This window comes from Lycium barbarum, chromosome 4, assembly GCF_019175385.1.
Source record: "Lycium barbarum isolate Lr01 chromosome 4, ASM1917538v2, whole genome shotgun sequence".
In the NCBI taxonomy this organism is placed as follows: domain Eukaryota; kingdom Viridiplantae; phylum Streptophyta; class Magnoliopsida; order Solanales; family Solanaceae; genus Lycium; species Lycium barbarum.
Window position 1 is genome coordinate 7,641,879 of NC_083340.1, and position 18,246 is coordinate 7,660,124.

At 32.6% G+C, this 18,246-nt stretch overlaps 1 protein-coding gene across 1 annotated transcript; it reads right to left on the minus strand.

The window, feature by feature from the left end:
* Positions 1 to 11,924: 11,924 nt before the first annotated feature.
* LOC132635060 (non-specific lipid transfer protein GPI-anchored 7-like) lies at positions 11,925 to 16,198 on the minus strand. The gene is made up of 3 exons (XM_060351278.1): positions 15,803 to 16,198; positions 14,903 to 14,944; positions 11,925 to 12,193 (listed from the first exon to the last, which is right to left on the minus strand). Exons 1-3 carry the CDS (start codon positions 16,098 to 16,100, stop codon positions 12,105 to 12,107), a joined length of 429 nt encoding a protein of 142 aa, XP_060207261.1. The 5' UTR covers positions 16,101 to 16,198; the 3' UTR covers positions 11,925 to 12,104.
* Between the last annotated feature and the right edge of the window lie 2,048 nt (positions 16,199 to 18,246).

Here is an 18,246-nt window from a genome sequence, read left to right on the forward strand (position 1 = left end):
TGAGGAAAACAACTTGATCTTATTCTGGATGCTGAAGGTAGGGGTGCTCATGATTCGATTTGGATCGAATTTTCCCTAAAAGAAAAAACTGACCAATTAATTTGATTTTTCAAATACTGAAATCAGACCAAACCATTAAGTCGGTCTTTCATAGATTCAGTTTTTATCGGTTTTTTCAATTTCTCATCTTAGTTTTTACTAATATGTGATATACAGTGCCAAAAGTTGGCATTTACGAAAATATCTTGATAATAATTGAAATAAATCATGACAAATATTTTAAGAACTTAGATAAATTACTTTTAACATGAACTAGATTCTTGAACTTAACAAGATAAATAATATCTGTTGACACCCAATTTTGTCCCACCTTTCCTCGAAATACCTATTTTTTCGTTTCCAATATTTTGACGACTTCAAAAAAATAATTATTTGCATTTTTACTATAATTATTAGCTTTTATTAATACCGGCATTTCATTATCCTTTCACTATCTTTACTACCGTCACTACTGCCATTATTATTATTACTATTATCATCATTATTATTATTTGTTATTATTATTACCAGTATTTGCGTTACAACATCTTACCACCTTCTGCATACGCATCGCATTTATTTCGCGCAATTAAATGATAGCGTTTATTTATTGCTAAAATATTATTGCACGACTATTACAGCATCATATAATTTTATTACCTGAGCCATAATAATTACATATTTCGTATCAGGTAAAATTTTGTCACACTCAGCATATGGTTAATTAAAATGGGTCTTTTATTCAGGAGCCAAAACTATTTCTTGCACTCAGTCCGTATTTTGATTTATCTGACCCAAATCAAAGCCCAATCAACTCATAAACATTTCGGACCAAATAACCAGCCCATTACCTATTTTCCCAACGGTCCAGCCCAATTCTACTTTTACCCGACCCGGTCCGGCCCAATCCCCTTATTTTACCCTACCTCTTTTCTCTTTCACTCCCTCCCTTCTTCATCTCCTTAGCCGCCACACCCCTTCACCCGACACAAACACCTCTCTCCCACGCTCACCTCTGCCATTCCTCCCTGCCACCCCCACTTCGCCTTGTCCCCCCCACGCCACTGTCACCCCCCACACCTTCCTGTTCCCCACGCTCTTCCCTCTCTCGCCTCCTTCAAACAACCATAAAGAAAGGGGAGAGATTCGAAAGAGCGGCGGCTTCTTGGACCGAAAAAAAAACCCCACAGAATCTGGATTTTTTTTTTGAAAACTCTCCAAGTACTGAGGATTTTAAAGAGAAATCAGAAAACCCCCCTGAAAAAAAAGAGGTTCTTGAACCATAAAACACCTCAAAATCGAATCCTACCAATTCCTTCAAACCCTTTGAAAAGCTACTAAGTTTCACTGTTTCGAGTCTGAGAATCGAGAGCTCGGAGTTTTGTGTCGTTTCGAGGTAGATCGGAGGCTCGAGGCTCCATTTCGTTGCACCTGAAGAAGGTCCGCAACTCCATTGTCTATTCATTTCATATTTTCCCTTTTTTAGTTACCTGTATGCATATGTGTTTATGTGCCAGCTTAGTTAGCAAAAACATGTTTTCCTGTGTTAGTTTAGTTTAATAGTTAAGCCTGTTTTATATGTTAGTCCCAGCTTAATTTATCGAATCCTATATATTAGCTTAGTTTAGTTTTATGCAGTCAAATATGTCTTATGTGTTATTATACCCTAACATATTAAGCATGATCTAGTTGTTTTTTTTTTAGCTGGTTTAGTCAAATACGCCTCAGAAATTATGTTGGCTCTAGTCTGCCTGTATTAAGCATTTATATATTGGTTTTGCTTTAGTTCATCATGATTTGTGTGATGTTCTTGTTATGATTAATCGATTAGCTATTGTATAGCAAGATTCAGATGTTTGCTTTTTTTTTTACGTAGTCTGGCTGCAAGGTACATGTTGGTCTAGTTCCTGCCTATCGTTCGCTTAAAGCCTGGTTTTGCTATTGTTTGCTGTTGTTCTGTTGCCAGGATAGATGTGGTGTCTTTGCATGTAAATTAATTTGAAGTGGTGCTGAAACTCTAGCATGACTGTCTGATATTGGTATTCATTTAAGTCTGATGTAGAAACTGTTTTGAGTTGTTTTGTGCTGAGTCATGTGTCTTAATCCCTTAATAGATATTCCTTGCTTGTTTTTTCTTATGCCAATTTGAAGATATGCTTAGATAAAAGCTTAACCCCAAAGTGATCCTAAATTGTTAAGAGTGTGCTAGTGAACTCATTTGAAATATATGGTGGTCTGTAATGCATTGGTACTGGGCATAGCTGTTTAGTTTACATATGTGTTTGTTTGAGCATGTTTTGTATGCCCTTTTGACCACTTATGCCCATTTGCACATCTTTCCTTTTTGCCCCCTTAAGTGTAGAAAGCATATCTCCAGTTCCAGTGATAACATTAAGTTATGCGAAGTCAGATGACTGCTAGGATTGAGCCTCGATTCAGAATTTCTATGTTTGTTGCTCTCTAACAAGATTGAGAAAGTTTGTTTACCTTGCTCAAATATAAGAATTCTATATAATGTTTGGCACTAGCATAAGCTCATCCCTCATGCCTGTCCTCAGCAGCCTCAGCATGCCATCCTCAAATCACCAACATGTACTCAATATGCATGAATTTCGATTGCTAGTATGTGCCTTCACGTAATTATATATGCTTGCATATTTTTTTCCTTTAAAAATGACTTGCTGTTTGAATGCTTGTTTGAATATCCAAGGGTGATATGAACCCTTTTCTATGAATTGAATGTGTTTTAGTTCTTTTTTTTCTTTTTGTTGAGAACCTGTTTGGGGGTTGTTTGGTCGTCTCTTTATGCATTCAAACACATGCAGAAATCTCAAACCTGTTTATATAAAGGGGTTCCATAGTTTGATATCTTCTTTTTCAGGGTGCATTTAAGTATACATTTTTAGCTTTTGGTTGTTTTGCTCAAGATAAAAAATCTGGAAAACAGTCCTTATCCCATTCATATGTCAAAAAATGGAATAACTTCTCATCTTATAAATAACATATGTTGAAATTGCTACTTATGAACTTGAGAGTGAGATCCGACAAGGAATCTCGTGCATATCGGCATAGCTAGTTGAAATATTTCAAAACATGAGTTGATTCTGTGTTTCGCATTGGCTGTTGTATGGTGATTGTTTGGGAATATCCTCAATATACTTATAAGTATTTCAATTTTGTTAAGGCAAGGGGCATACACTTGATATACATGTGATATATGCATCCAGGTGTACATATCTTAGGAATATCATGTATACGACTAAGATTGGCAGAATACATAAGGCCCATATTTTCCTCAGTTTAGAAAACTGAAGCCAGCGAAATTGCTATTGAGTTAGATATTAAATTTTCAAGTATCATTCACTATCATGCCGTCAGATCAGCAAAATATGTATTTGTGCAAGAAATAATATGTTGTAAATATTGGTTTGTTTTTGGGAACTTACAATATATATATGTTTAACATTCGTCGATTACATGCTAATCCTTTTCTTTTCATTTTTGCATGATCACCACATACGAGTCCGAGTGACTCGTTCTTCGTCCATATTCGGTGTTGGGCTAAAAGCCCAACAGAATCTTCTCCGTGTTCGAGGCCCAAATTTCTGCTGGGCCGAGGCCCAACAACAGCAAAACAGACCGTAGCAGCTCAAAAAAAGGGGGGCTGAGCCCATGCCCGATTGCAGCATTTTTTTCAAATGGGCTGAACCCATTTAAATTATCTATTCTTCTTCTTATTTTATGCATATTAATTTGTACTATACAACTAACTCTTTGTTTGTCTTTTTTCGTTTTCTTAGTTTAAAATAAAACCTTAGCGAAATTAATGGGGTTTAATTTTGGTAATGGTTAGTTAATTTAAGGAGAATCAATAATTAATTCCATAAGATTCATTTCCTGCTTGGTTTTCGTCAAAACTATTTATAGCATCTGCAATATTTATTTTCATTAGAATAATTGATTTGCAAATAACGTAACTATATATACTTCAAGTAAAGGGAAGTCATATTTCCAAAACGTCACTAATACGCAAATATAAGCTCAAATATATTTTATAGAATTCTTTAAGTTTTGAGCCAATTACGCATATTTTTTAAGCATAGTTAATAAAAGGACAAAGAAAGCTCACATAAGTTGTTTTTTTTCTATATTTTTGCTCTTAAATCATAAAATCAATTAACATTTTATCATTTTGAGTTGTTTCAAATATTTATTAAAATATTGCACAAAAACTCGTGTTTTCGTCTATTTATATATTCTATGCAAAATCTTGTTTTCAAAAGCATTATCACTTAGAGCTTTAGTAACTTTTATAAGTTTTTATTCGAAATGGCATTTAAGATCTTCTTTTATACAAACCATTGTATTTTCTCTGAAACAACATTTATATTTCCTTTTAAACTTTAGTAGTATCTATAAGCTATTTTCGTTAATTTTAAATATTATATTTGCATCTTTAGCCTTAATTAACTCACCTAAGTTTGGCCGGATAACCGTAGTTAACGGATTCTAAATGATGCCTAACCCCTTCCCTTTAGGATAATATAGAGCCCTTACCTAGAATCACATTGGTTAAGCAGACTATTAACAGAGGTTTAGTTTTAACTTTACCTTAGTTAACATCTGGGTGTCCTAATTCACCGTTAAATTTAATTAGGTGGCGACTCCTTAAAATAAGCAAAAATAGGAATCACCAATATGTTGTACTCCGCTTCAACCCGGTTAAAATGGGGTATAACAATATCAACCAAAAAGCGACTAATTAGCTGGAACAAAAAAATAAATTGATAGACGAATAAGATAAAAGTACTCTAATATTATTAATTGTTTTATCTTTTTCTTTTATCGTGTTTGGTACAACATGGGGCAGTGGAAAGAAAGGCTTTTACTGATCTTCCAGTCGATCCATGTTATCACTTGGCGTTGCTTCATACTACTCACCAATTCTCTGTTGTTGTTGTTGTTTTTTTTTTTTTTTTAATTGGTATAGATTTGAGATATGCTCATAAACAACTTAGGATAAAGTAGTATAAACAATCTCAATTGCTTATTTTGAAATAAAATTTTCAACCAAACATAGAATAAAGTAGTCCCACATTATATCTCTTAATTGGTATCTCTTATCCTTATAACCAAACGAGATATGAGAGTCTAACTCTCGATACAGTAATATCACGTGAAGAATTCTTACATTATTATGCCACCTAAAAGATAATTATGTGTATGTAACCGCAGAACTGCCTACATTAAGTAGAATTAGTAAATATGAAAAATACTAAGGTAAGTAACACATACAACATATGAAATTGCGGAAAGTACAAATTTATTTACACTACCTGTATATATAAGTTAAATCTTTTTTTAGAAAACTTCAGTTTTGTTTGTATCCACTTTGTAATAGATCTCTAACTAAAGTTTTGGTATGCAGTAATCTAGGAACATTCCTGACGGTGCGTCAAGCGGGTGTCCGAGAGCAACAACAATTGACGTAAGAGTTCTTGTTTCAATAATATTTCTTTTTCTTGTAATATACATATATATCTAATGAGAAGCATAATGTCGTCTTGTGTAGGTTTAATTAGATGCTGAATTGAAGCAAACTTTGGAGTATATACACACACATTCTTGACGGTGCGTCAAGCAGGTGTCCGCGAGCAACAACAATTGATTTTAGAGTTCTTGTTTCAATAATATTGCTTTTTCTTGTAATATACATATATATCTAATGAGAAGCATAATGTTGTCTTGTGTAGGTTTAATTAGATGCTGAATTGAAGCAAACTTTGGAATATATATATATATATATATATATTATGTTTTTTTCATTTACATGGAAAAAACATGTAAGATATATTTGAGTTTGTTGCACTTGTCTTCAACCAACTATAATCTATCAGCTATTTTAAAAGTAAACTTTAGTAAAAGCGAAGTGTATCTTAAATCTTATGCTATGTTAATATGTTATGTCTTGTGCTTATTTAACAACTTTCTTAAATTTATAATTTCAGTTTGTTGCTAATCTCAGAGTCTTTTTTACCTTTTGGAATGCACTTTCACTAAAATAATTAATTACAGCTTGTTTGTCTATCATCTTATTCTTTTGAAGTATTGCAAAATTGATTTTATGTATTAAAATCTCAAATTCAGAATCCCAATATTACTTTGTTGTTGATCGATGCAACTGATAACGTCCAAATTGACTCCTCAAAGAGAAAGTGTACAAGATCGTCGCAATATAATTTACCCAACTATGAGTCGGGGTCGATCCCATAGGGAACAATATGCTAGGCGATTTAAACAAGTAAGGAATTATCACTTTCTACGCTAAGCCAAACACTTTTTCTTCAATATTTGGGTTTTTGATTTAACAACTAAAAAAAGATAAAACTAACTAGAAAGCAAGTAAAATGATCAATGGCCACAAGCATGAATACAAGGGAATTTACTCTCAAGTAACGATCCAATGTATTTCACGATTTTACAACTAAGAGTGAGTTTATGCTAATTAGATAATGATCTCTAAAATCTCATCGAAAGTCTCTCGACCAAATTAATGAATTTCACTCTAAGTTTCTCAAGCCTTAGAGTGTGATATTAAGCACAATCAATATAATCTCAAGTAACTTTCCTATCTCTAACTTAAGTTATTAGATGGGTTTTAAAACCCCAATTTTTGTTAATTAATCTTTCCCAACCTCAATCTTCCTCTCTCGAGCTCAAATCGAAGTAAACGAGCGGGTCTTAGGGTTAGCTAATCCCTTAAGAAACATTAAAGAACAAGATTAATTAAAACAACAAAGACCCACTTCAATAGAAATAAAAATCATTCAATACATAAGCAAAACAAGAGTTTCAATCCAAATTTTAACAATGTATACTTCCATAATCAAGGTTCAAGTATAGAAATGAAATGCTACACACTTAGATATTCAATACATAGCAAGGAATTGAAGAAATGAGTAAAGGATTAAAAAATTTCTTTTCAAATCTTCAATCCCCAAGTGTGGTGTGGGAACCCTAGTCCCCAAAACTTGTGCTGAATGACCAAAGATAATGATATTTTCTCCCAAGTCATGCTCTTATAGCTCCCAATATTCCCACATTAAAAAATGACAAAAACAGCCCGTAACTTTCAGTTTTTGCAAATCTGACCCGAAATTGCATTTTCAGCCATTTTTTCCGTTTTCTCAATTTGGCCTCTTTTGACTTGTTTTCACTTGTTATCTCTCCCGATCACTTGTAAATCACATAAATCTGTAAAATAGAAATAAACGGCATTAAATGCACTACTTAATCAATCAAACGTAGCAAAATTCTAAGATTAAAAAAGAGATAAATTGGTAAAATACCAACTTGTCAGCAACACAAAATAAGAATATTTAAAAGAATGTAGAAACAGCTAGCTTAGCTTGTGTGGTTTTCTCTAAAACTAGACCTTTCCAAAGTCAATTTGTTTCACTTTTTCCTTTGTAAAACTACAAACATGCCTCATTAATAAAACTGTGAACGTCTTTTTTATTTACTATAGACGATACTATGACATACTTATGTGAAATTCAAAGAAAGTCATGCGTTCGACGATAAAGGTGTTCACTGGTAGACGATGAGCCTAAAACAAAATTTAATCAAGTGATAGCCCCCCACACACCCCAACTCCCACCCCGCAACAATTTACAACCCAAATTATGTCTTTTGCCAATATAATATGTTGAATTACACTAGAAGAAAACCGGTGCACAAATGCTTTCGTGTTCATGCAGTTTTAGCGAAGATTGTAAAAGAAATTTATTATGTTGTCGAATATCGAGTATCTATTTTGCATTAGAAAATATGATGTTCCTTCTTTTTTTGTGGTCAATAACTAATTGCTCAATCATTCTTTCTCAATTGTATTCTTTTTACTATTTCTTTAATATTTAAGACTTTAATTAGTGCCCTGATATTTTGTACTTCAAAATTAACTAAATTTTATGTATTATTTTTTTTCTTATTATTTGATATATTAATTTTATGCATTGAATTTTTTCTTATTTTGTTTATGTAACATATACCATATTCGTAAAAGAAGACCACATTTTTAGGTTTAGAAGCTTAAAAGAACTGTGCAAAATCACATTTTTAGGTTTCGAAAATCTTTGTAGGTTTAGGTGTCATCTTTCTTTGTAAATACTGAAATTCTTATAATTTAGGACTTCCAAATCAGGTAGGGCTTTTGTATTCTCATTAATTGGAATATGAAGTCCATGCATTGCTTTTTTCACCTTTCCTTATTATCACTCTCCTTAATGGATGCAATTCATGTTTACCTTCTGGTGTAATGCGCGGTGATGACGGATTCTCTTCGTTGAACGATTTACTATTATTTTGGGGGTGAGCAGTAATAAACGGCTTTGATATCATCTTTATTATTAATATATAGAAAGATGATGAAGTGGGACGATCAAGGGTAAATCTGTCATTTTACCGTATAATTCATAAAAAAATTATATATTTGTTATTGTAATTAGCCTCTAATTCTATTTCATATGGTTAAATATCCTACAAAATACCACATACTAACTTTTTCTGGAAAGCTTCAATAAGATTTAAAAAAAAAAAAAGGTAATGCTAAATGACACAGCTCGTTTTGGCACAAATTGGCACAATATTGAATGAAATCAAAACTTAGTAAAATTTTTTTTTCTCAATCTTATATACGATCTAGGTGAAGTAATTCAATGTTTAAATTACAGTTAATAATAGTGTTGATTGCTTGTTTCCATTTTGTCCTTTTAAAAAAAAAATTGTTTCAATTAAATTAAAAGTTACTAATTGTTATTCAATCCTAGTTTTAGCTCAATTGAAGTACTTCAATGTTTCAATTAAAGTCAATCATAGCTAAAATTGACTATTAACATTTCATAATGTATTTGGGGAATGAGTAGTAAATGTTAAGCGAAAAAACTTTTAAAAAAATATTTTTCTCTTAATATATACTAAAGTGGACAAGTAAAAGTGAAAATTTATTTTTAGTACAATATTGAAGTAAAAGTTAACGGAATGAGTGAGTAATCATTATTCCCTCCATTTTCTTTAAGTGATTTTTAAAGGGTTTGGCACACTCATTAAGAATGTCACTTAATAGCATTAATTAAGATGGTTATTTTACGAAATAACCTTTAACATATGCATAAGAAATGTAAAGAAGTTCTAAAAGACTTTCTATAAATTTGTTCAACACTTATTAGATGTAAAAAAAAAAAAAATAGCTTCTTGAGTTTTTACGAAATCACTTGTTTTCAAAATAAACTAAAAAGACCAAAAATCACTTAAAAAGGAATGAAGGGAGTAGTTGTTTGGTGTTATATTTTTATTGGTTAGTTGCTGACTTTTTCGTATTCTTTGATTTTTTCTCTAAGAAATTGAAAAGGTTCATATCAGAACCAATTGCACTTCTATTAGGGGTTTATTATCATTTATTAACCTTGCTATTTTATTATTCTTATTTTTCTAAATCCTAGATTTTCCGGGGCGGAATATTCACCCGATTCGGCCCTCTCTCTCATTCACCTCGGTAATTCACATTATATCAAGCTTGCTAACATCTGAACGAGAGATTAATTAGTTACTCAAAATTCAGAATTAGATTGAACAAGAATAGTAGGGGAAAAAAAAGAGTTAAAATTTATATAAAATGGTTACGAATTTTCGTGAAGAACTTGGGATAACATGGATATTTAGTTGCTACTCATTATTCAGATTGAATATTTAATATTTTCATAAGGGCAATGCAAACATCAAATATAATTTTAAGTAAATGACAGTCTTGTGCACAAAGCATCCCAAGAGAGTGATGTATCAAATATAATTTTAAGTAATAATAAAAATTAACTTACTGATAATGATCATTTTCCTATCATTATTTAAAAATAGAAAAAGTTTTACGGAGCAAAGACTGAGCCTTAGTTTTGAACGGGTGTTTTTCCAAAACTTTGCTCGGTGTTCTCCTCACTGAAAACCTAAGAAATACGAAAACAAAGAAGAATGATTCGAAACACTAAAAGGGCTGGCTTTCTTTCTTAAAATGTACTCTAAAAGAACAGATATAACATTTCCAAATAATATCTCTCACGTTTAATAGAATTTTAAGGTATACATACTGACTAAGACACTTCTATTTTTCCTTTAAATACTGGATACATATTAGTTGAAGCACCATAAGGTGCATTGCACATATTAGACATAATAAACCAGCAGATATAGCAAGTTTATAAGTTTAACCAACTATTACTATTTCCAGGAAAGAACTTCAAATTCAAAGAAAATCTTAACCGGCTTGTTATTTTCATGGTGAAATTTGCCTGTTCTCTCACAATTGATAAAGGCATCTGAAGCATGACAACATGGTGAGAAGCATTACGAAACTCTTATTAAGAAGGCAAAAGTCATAGATGGCCTCCTAAACTTTGCCACATTTTCCTCTAGGGTACCTAAACCGAGGGTTGTACCTATTTGTACCTAAACCAGTCCAAATTCAATCCCATTGGGTACCTTTTTCACAATAATTAGCAAAATTAGGTACACTCTCCATGACGGGACAACTTTGTCAAATGCAAACATGACACGTGGCGGTGGGGGTCCATCATAATAATTAAAACACGCCCCCCCCCCCCCCCCCCCAAAATTCATCTCCTTGCCCCCCCAACTGCAAAAGAAACCGACCGCCGCACCACCACCCCCAACCGCCGTCCCCCCACCCCACCAATAATTTATTTCCCTTTTCTTCTCTTATTTAGGTCTATCAATGTTTTTACAAGACCCACCAACCTTTAAAGTTCTTGCTAAATATAAGTTAACCAATGAAGGTGAGATAAAAAATAAAAAATAAAATAAAAAAAAGAGTCATAGTAATGGTGAATCCCCATTTTTTCCGGTGAATAAGATGATAATGCTACTTTTCAGATCCAAAAAGGACAAAGAAAATGATGGTAAGAAATAACATCCAATTCACAAATTAATTTTATATACATAATTAAAAGAAATGAAGTGTTATAACGAACAAGAAGAAGAGGAAAAAAAAAAGGGAAGAAGAAGAATTAGAAGAGGAGAACGTACAGTGGAGTGGGCGAAAGGGAAGGGGTGGGGTGGGGTCAGGGGACAGATGTTCCGTGGTTGGGGGGGGGGGGGGGGGAGGTTAGTTTTTTTATTTATTTATCTATTAAATTTTATTTAAAAGAGGTAAAATTTTAATCAAGAAAAAAAAATTTAAGGAAAAAAAGGGCTGTCCACGCGCCCAATAAAAAGTGGACCTAATTGCTGCGTCACGTAGCCAAAAGGCACCCAATGGAATCGAATTTGGACTGGTTTAGGTACCCAATAGGTACAACCCTCGGTTTAGATACCTCAGAGGAAAATGTGGCAAAGTTTAGCGGGTTATCTATGACTTTTTGCCTATTAAGAAACTAGTTATACATATATAGTCATTTAGATGAGGACATATGTGTTAGGGGCGACCTACAAAGAGTTTAGAGCCGGATTCAGAATTTTGAGTTTATGAATTTTAATGTCTAGAAAATGCAGCTTAGCAGGTTCCGGTAAGCAGATTTCTTAACAAAAAATACAAAATTTAGCCTGGCCAAAGCTATTGAGTTCTGTCAAACTAGTAGTTAGAACTCTTAGTTCCTCCCCTGCACGATTAAAACAAAGATGCATAGATGAGGCTTTCAAAGAGTAATAGCTCATGATGTTAAATCTTTCTTTGGTACATTTTGTGTTTACATGTTCTTGCTGTCTAGTGCCAAGAATGATATGACTGGAAAAGAAAAGGCCCTTTCTAATATTAATAAAAAACCTGCCACATTTCGCTTAAAACCCCACGAATACACCAAGAACATACAAACACAAAGTATGCAAATCGTGAAACATTAAAATATCTCCTCCAACTCATACATCAATTTAGTTCATCTCAGCATCTAATACAATGCAAACTTCACAGAATACAAGTGATAAATTCATGAAATGCAATCTGCCAACTCCCTAAATGATACTGAAGTAAAGAAATTCATCAACATTTCCCCAGCACTTAACTAAGCAAGCACGAAAGAAGCAAAGAGCACGAGTAAGCTTGACATTCCAGTCCATGCGACCCTGCTCACTCCACTTTTTTCTTTTGCAGCTGGTGCCATGTAAAAAATTCATCATGAGGACAATATTGTGAGCAAGAACGCAATGCAAATTAATGCCATCTTGAATCTACATTTGACTAGGAGATTAATTCTAAATGAGGAAAGAGATGGATGCATATAATTTAGACATAGACACTTCCGTGCTCCATTTGGCTAACCCTCCTGTCCAGTTCAGTGACTAGAAGTGCCTAGACAGGGTACCTTCCAGACATTACTTGTAAATTTATTGTGATCTCTATACCCATTCTTCTTTCTTTCCCAGCCGTAGAAAAACATTCAATTAGCATGATTCAAGAGGTGGAAAACAGAAGAAAAAGAAACTTACTCTAGAAAGACAATGCGACCAGTGGGTAGGGCCTAGAAAAGACTTTAAAAACTTAATCCATAGCTATGCAGAAAGCTGAAAAGCCACATTCACGATAAACTGCTGTGTAATACCAGTGGCTTATTGGATAAGAAGAACAAGCTTCTAAAGATTGAGAAGCATAGCTCCCTTAGTAATCAGGTGAAATCAGAACAGTTTCATTTCGACCACAAATGACTTTATTTCCATTTCAACTCGTTCTTCTATGATACAGCTTGACTCCCTCAAATCAAGCTTCTCAAAGGTCAAAAGTTTTGGCCGAAGATCTAAGATTTAATTGAGCACCGCTAAGAAATAGGACGGACTTCAGCTAAGTACTCCTAAAATCAATTAACGATTGTGTCTGGGGACAAAATGTAAAAGTATTTTGCAACTGTAGAGAAACTTGATTAAAACAGGAAGAACGGGAACTTTGAAAGAAAAAGCAACAGAACACTTATTTGTATGAATTTAATTTCTCACCAGACATCATTCACTATTTTGTGTTTTTTTTTCTCCTCTAAGCCTCTAAGTTGCAAACGAAGAGAGACAATTCTAAAAAGCTTTATGTCTCTGATATTAAATTTCACATCCGAGAAAATCTCATTTCAGCACAGAATTAACAAAACACGTTGAGTGCATCAACAAGTCCAACATAAACATTCTTGTCGCACCACAAATTTACGGTACATCACAATCTACTCACATTCTCGTTGTGCAAAAGGTTCACAATATTGTGTTTTGTCTCATTTCAAAAACCTTATACGACAAGTCACTCACTCCGTGTAAACTGAAAACTTATTTAATAGTTGGAACAAGTCAAGGTATACAACTTTGCTGTAAAGTTTCAAAATTGGGGGCTCTGAGTTATTGAACAAGAACAACTATATCAAGTCAACCTTTGAATTTGTAATCTTGCTTTAACTTAAATATAACAAAGATTGGCCCGTAAAAGCAGAAATAAACTTAAATTGTCAACTTCTTTATCAGATATACCATAGTGGAGCAAATAAACATAAGTACAAACACCTGTGGATCACAATTCGGTAAATTTAAAGGAACAAGGTCCAATTGTTGCAGGAAACAGGATTCACTCTTGGCTCTCTTCCTATAAGATATCTTGGTCTTCCACTCTCATTAAAAAAGTGGAGCAAAATAAAGTGCCACCAACTTACAGAGAAAATCACCCACAGAATCACTAGGGTATATTCAAAGCAATTATCCATTTATCCTATGCAGGTAGGTTGCAGATTATTATCTCAGTGTTGTTCTCAATTCATAGTTTTTGGGGATCAGTCTTTATTCTACCCCAAAGTGTGATCAAAGATGTGGACAAAAAGTGCAGAGAGTATTTGTGGGGCACTACAGAGGGAAAAAGGAAGATAGCAATTGTGGCTTGGGATAGTGTGTGCGTGCCAAAGAAAGTTGGAGGACTAATCCACAGGACAGATGGGTACATGGTGTGTATATGAGGAATAATGATAATATATGGGATCATCTACCTCCACAGGACAGTAGTTGGTACTGAAGGAAACTAAATGCTTTAAAAGTGGACATGAAGAACTGGTACTCACAACAAGGGATATACAGACTGAAATCAAATGGGAACTACTCTATCTCAGCAAGCTATACACAAATGTTGGGAGATCAGAGAAGATTGAGAGGGGCTGAGCTGATTTGGAGCAGAATCTTACAACCGAAGCATAGGTTTATTGCTTGGCTTCTGTTAAAGGGAGATTACTAACAAAAGTGAGGCTGCAAAGGTTGCAAATTCCAGTAAACAATTTAGACTGTTGTTTATGTGATGAACAGGCCAGAGAGACACAAATGCATATATTTGCTGAGTGTAGGTGGACTAAACAAATATTTGATGCTATGAAATAATGGACTGGAGTGCAGATGCCAGTTGGGGATGCAAAACAGGTGATAGCAGGGATCAGAAGGAAGAAATGGAGGGAATTCTACAAGGAAGTTATAGCAGCACTTTGGGGTGCAATGATATATAATATATGGAAGACTATGAACTGGAAACTCTATAGGGGAACACCTGTGAATACAGAAGCGGTGATCACACAAATAAAACAGGATTTTGTAACTAGACTAGATACAGTGAGGTATTCAAGAAAGGCCAGCAGCTGCAGGACATTGATTCAAAAGTTTTTCTTGTAATTAGATGGTTTGTTGGTAGGCTTAGTGCTATTAACACCCTTCCTGGAAGGTGGTTAATAGGGTTAGATGCTCTTTAGAGTGTAATGTTTTTTATGTTAATGGTAATATTTACATTTGTTACCAAAAAAGGTCCAATAATTAACAAAAATAATTCAGTGGAAACAATGAGCAATACAATCTCAGTTACCTGGTGTTGTCTTTGAAGGAGAACGTGAACTTGGAGAAGCCGCTGGTGACAAAAACAAAAATAAAATAAAAATTAATGCTAAATCCAAAATGACAGCTACAAACAAAAATAGTTAAGCCCCAATTATTTTTCAAAGAAAATTTTGTCCATTTCCCGAAATTATTTTTCCAAGTTGATTTCTCAAACATCACTCAATTAATAGTTATTATCTAATAGAAAATCACTTTTTTGTTATGTAACCAAAAAGAAGGATGACTTTATGAGATACTCCCTCAGAAGGTGCGTGACTGAACACGAAATTAAAAAAAAAAAATTAAAACTTGTGGTCTAAAATAAACCAAAAAAATTTATTTTGGTACAAGGTAAAAAGTTAAATTTAAAGTAAAATTATTATATTACAGGTAGAAAGGTGTATTTCTTTTTGACGGAATACAAAGGAAAGAGGGTAATAACAATAAACCGACACTAAGGGATCGTTTGGTACATAGACAAAATTATCTCAGGATTAATTTATCCCATCTCTTGGGACTAATTTATCCCATCCAGGAGATATGAGATAAAATAATCTCAAGATTAATAAGATAAGATGAGATATCTTTTTTTAAATTTGAGATGTACTTTATACTTTGTTTGATATAAGATATTAATTTATATGAGATAAATTTATACCTTCTGCAAAAAAAAAAAAGACAGAACAAAAAATGAAGAATATCAGATTTGAAGTAGAGATTTTGCTTCAATCAAAGTCAACTAATTGACACGCAATTCAAATCACAAGTCCTTCTCATTTCCAAAAACAAAAACAAAATCAAAATCAGGGGTTTGAACTAAAAGTCCACTAATTTAGTAACAAGTGAAGAAACCTGCTCTAATATATAATTCAACTGATAAAAACTGTACCTTTGCAAGCGGAAACATCACCAGGGATATTACAGTATTTAGGAAGACCAATAGCTTGAGTAACATTAATACCAAGACTAGGTAACAAAGTGGGATTTCCATAAAGTTTGCAAAGACAAGCAAGATCGTCAGTCACAGCTTCTCTAAGTGGATCACAACAAGATGCTGGTGGTTTGGTTGAGTTAAGGTAAGGTGCACATGGAACTAACTTTGAAGCACAATCTGGCTGTTGGGCTTGAGTGGTGGTTACTGATAGTAGCGCCACCGTGATCAGAAACAAGTGTTTGGAGGAAATCATGTTTCTTTGTTTGGTTTTATTTTTTGCTTCCTACGGAAAAGGTCTTCTGTCACCTTTAGAGGTATAGTTGTTGAGGGAACTAAATGCCACATTTATGTTAGTGGTTTAGGCCGGACTATTTTTCTAAAACTTGTGATATGAGGCAGGCGTTTGGCCAGGAAAAGCAAATATTTTTTCACTTTATTTGGAATTTTAAAATGGAATTGAAGATGAAATTGTGTTTGCTAATAACCTTTTGGAAATAACATTTGATTGTTTGAATATAATGAAAGTTGTATTTGGAAATTTCAAACAAAGTGAAAAAAATTCATAAAAAGTGAAAAATTCTCACGGCTAAACGGTTCTGTGTCATATTTTGTTTTTTCCCTAATTCACATGATGGTATTTGAATCTTGAGAGTCAAACGAATTATTTTTATCGCAATATTTTCATGTCTTTAAGATATTTCAAGTTATTAATTAGTGTGACTTGTACTAGTATTTTTTTTGTAGTTCTAAAAATGTATATTTTATTTTAAAGATTTTATGTCAAATTTACAATCAAAATTAAGAAATTTGACCTCTCAAAGTTAAAAATGTGACATATAAATTTGAACAGAATGAATAACATTTATAGCAATAAAACTTTTGAGATAATGATTTTCACTCGCAAATTTTAACTTCTTAGAGTTCATGTCTAAGCACACAACAGAAACCCAACTTTCAATTTTTTTTTTTTTTTTTTTTAACTTTAACTTCAAATACTCAATTTGTTCAACTTCTCTCAAATAAATCGTGTTTGAAAATTTGTTTACATAAATTTCTATGACAAATTCTCTATATATACTTTATAAATTTAAGTGAAATATTTCTTAAAGACTTTTTACCAAAGTAAAGGAGTTAAAATCTGATAAGATAGAACTAGTACTAGTTACTTTAGGCATGAGAGTTTTTCGCTTTTTTCTAGAAATTTTTTTCACTTTATTGAAAAATCAGCATTTGGTCATGAAAATTCAAAATTTTAAAAATAGTTAAATCTTATTTTTACTTTTATTTTTATATATATATTTTTCACTTTCATTACATTCAAACAATCAAATATTTCAAAAATTATATCCAAACACAACTTCATCTTCAGCTCCAACTTCAAAATTCCATAAACAGTGAAAAGTATTTGATTTTCATGGCCAAACGCCTACTAAATATTTCTTTTATTTTTTATTTTTTTGCCGAAAACAAGAACTAACATATACAGTAGTTATATATATATATATATATATATATATATATATATATATATATATATATATATATATATATAAACAGTAATACTCCCTCCATTTCATAATACTTGTCCACTTTCCCTTTTACACGTCTTTAAGAAATCATAAATAAAAGTGTATTTTGACTACATTACCCTTATCTCTCTCCAATTAATTGCACTCTAATTAGGGCTAAACACGAAAAACCGAACCAAACCGATAACCAAACCAAATCGGAAAAAAAACCGACAATTATTTGGTTTGGTTTTTAAATTTAAAAACCGACTATATTTGGTTTGGTTTTTATTTCAAGTCTAAAAAAATCGAAAAAAAACCGAACCAAACCGACTTTATATATACATATTTTAAAAATTATATTTGTATATATATGTGTGTGTATTTTAATTTTTTTATGAAAAAATTGCAATTTATATTACGTTTTTATACTCTTGGGCCATGCTTTTGAAAAAATTACTTTGGCATATTTCCATGTTTATAGCAAGCTCTGGCGAAGAGTATTATATCTATAGACAAGTGAGTCACTAGTACTGTTAGCTACTTTAGCATGTTTCCATTGTAAAGATGTGGCAAGTTTTTATTTTTAGAAAGGTAATATCTAGTAAAGGTGTGGCAAGCTTTTGTGGCAATATCCAGTTTTCTATTTCAGATGAGTTTGGTTTCAGATAGTGACTACAATATATTTTAAAAAACCGACAAAAATTGAATAGTAAAAACTGATATAGTTTGGTTCGACAATTTGAATAACCAGCTTAATTGGTTTGGTTATTTTTTAAATAAAAACCGAACCATGAGCACCCCTATCTCTAATCAATATTGGTTACTTTAAAAAATAATTAATGTTAAGGGCAAAGTAAGAAAAACTTAATTAATTCTATCTTGATTTTA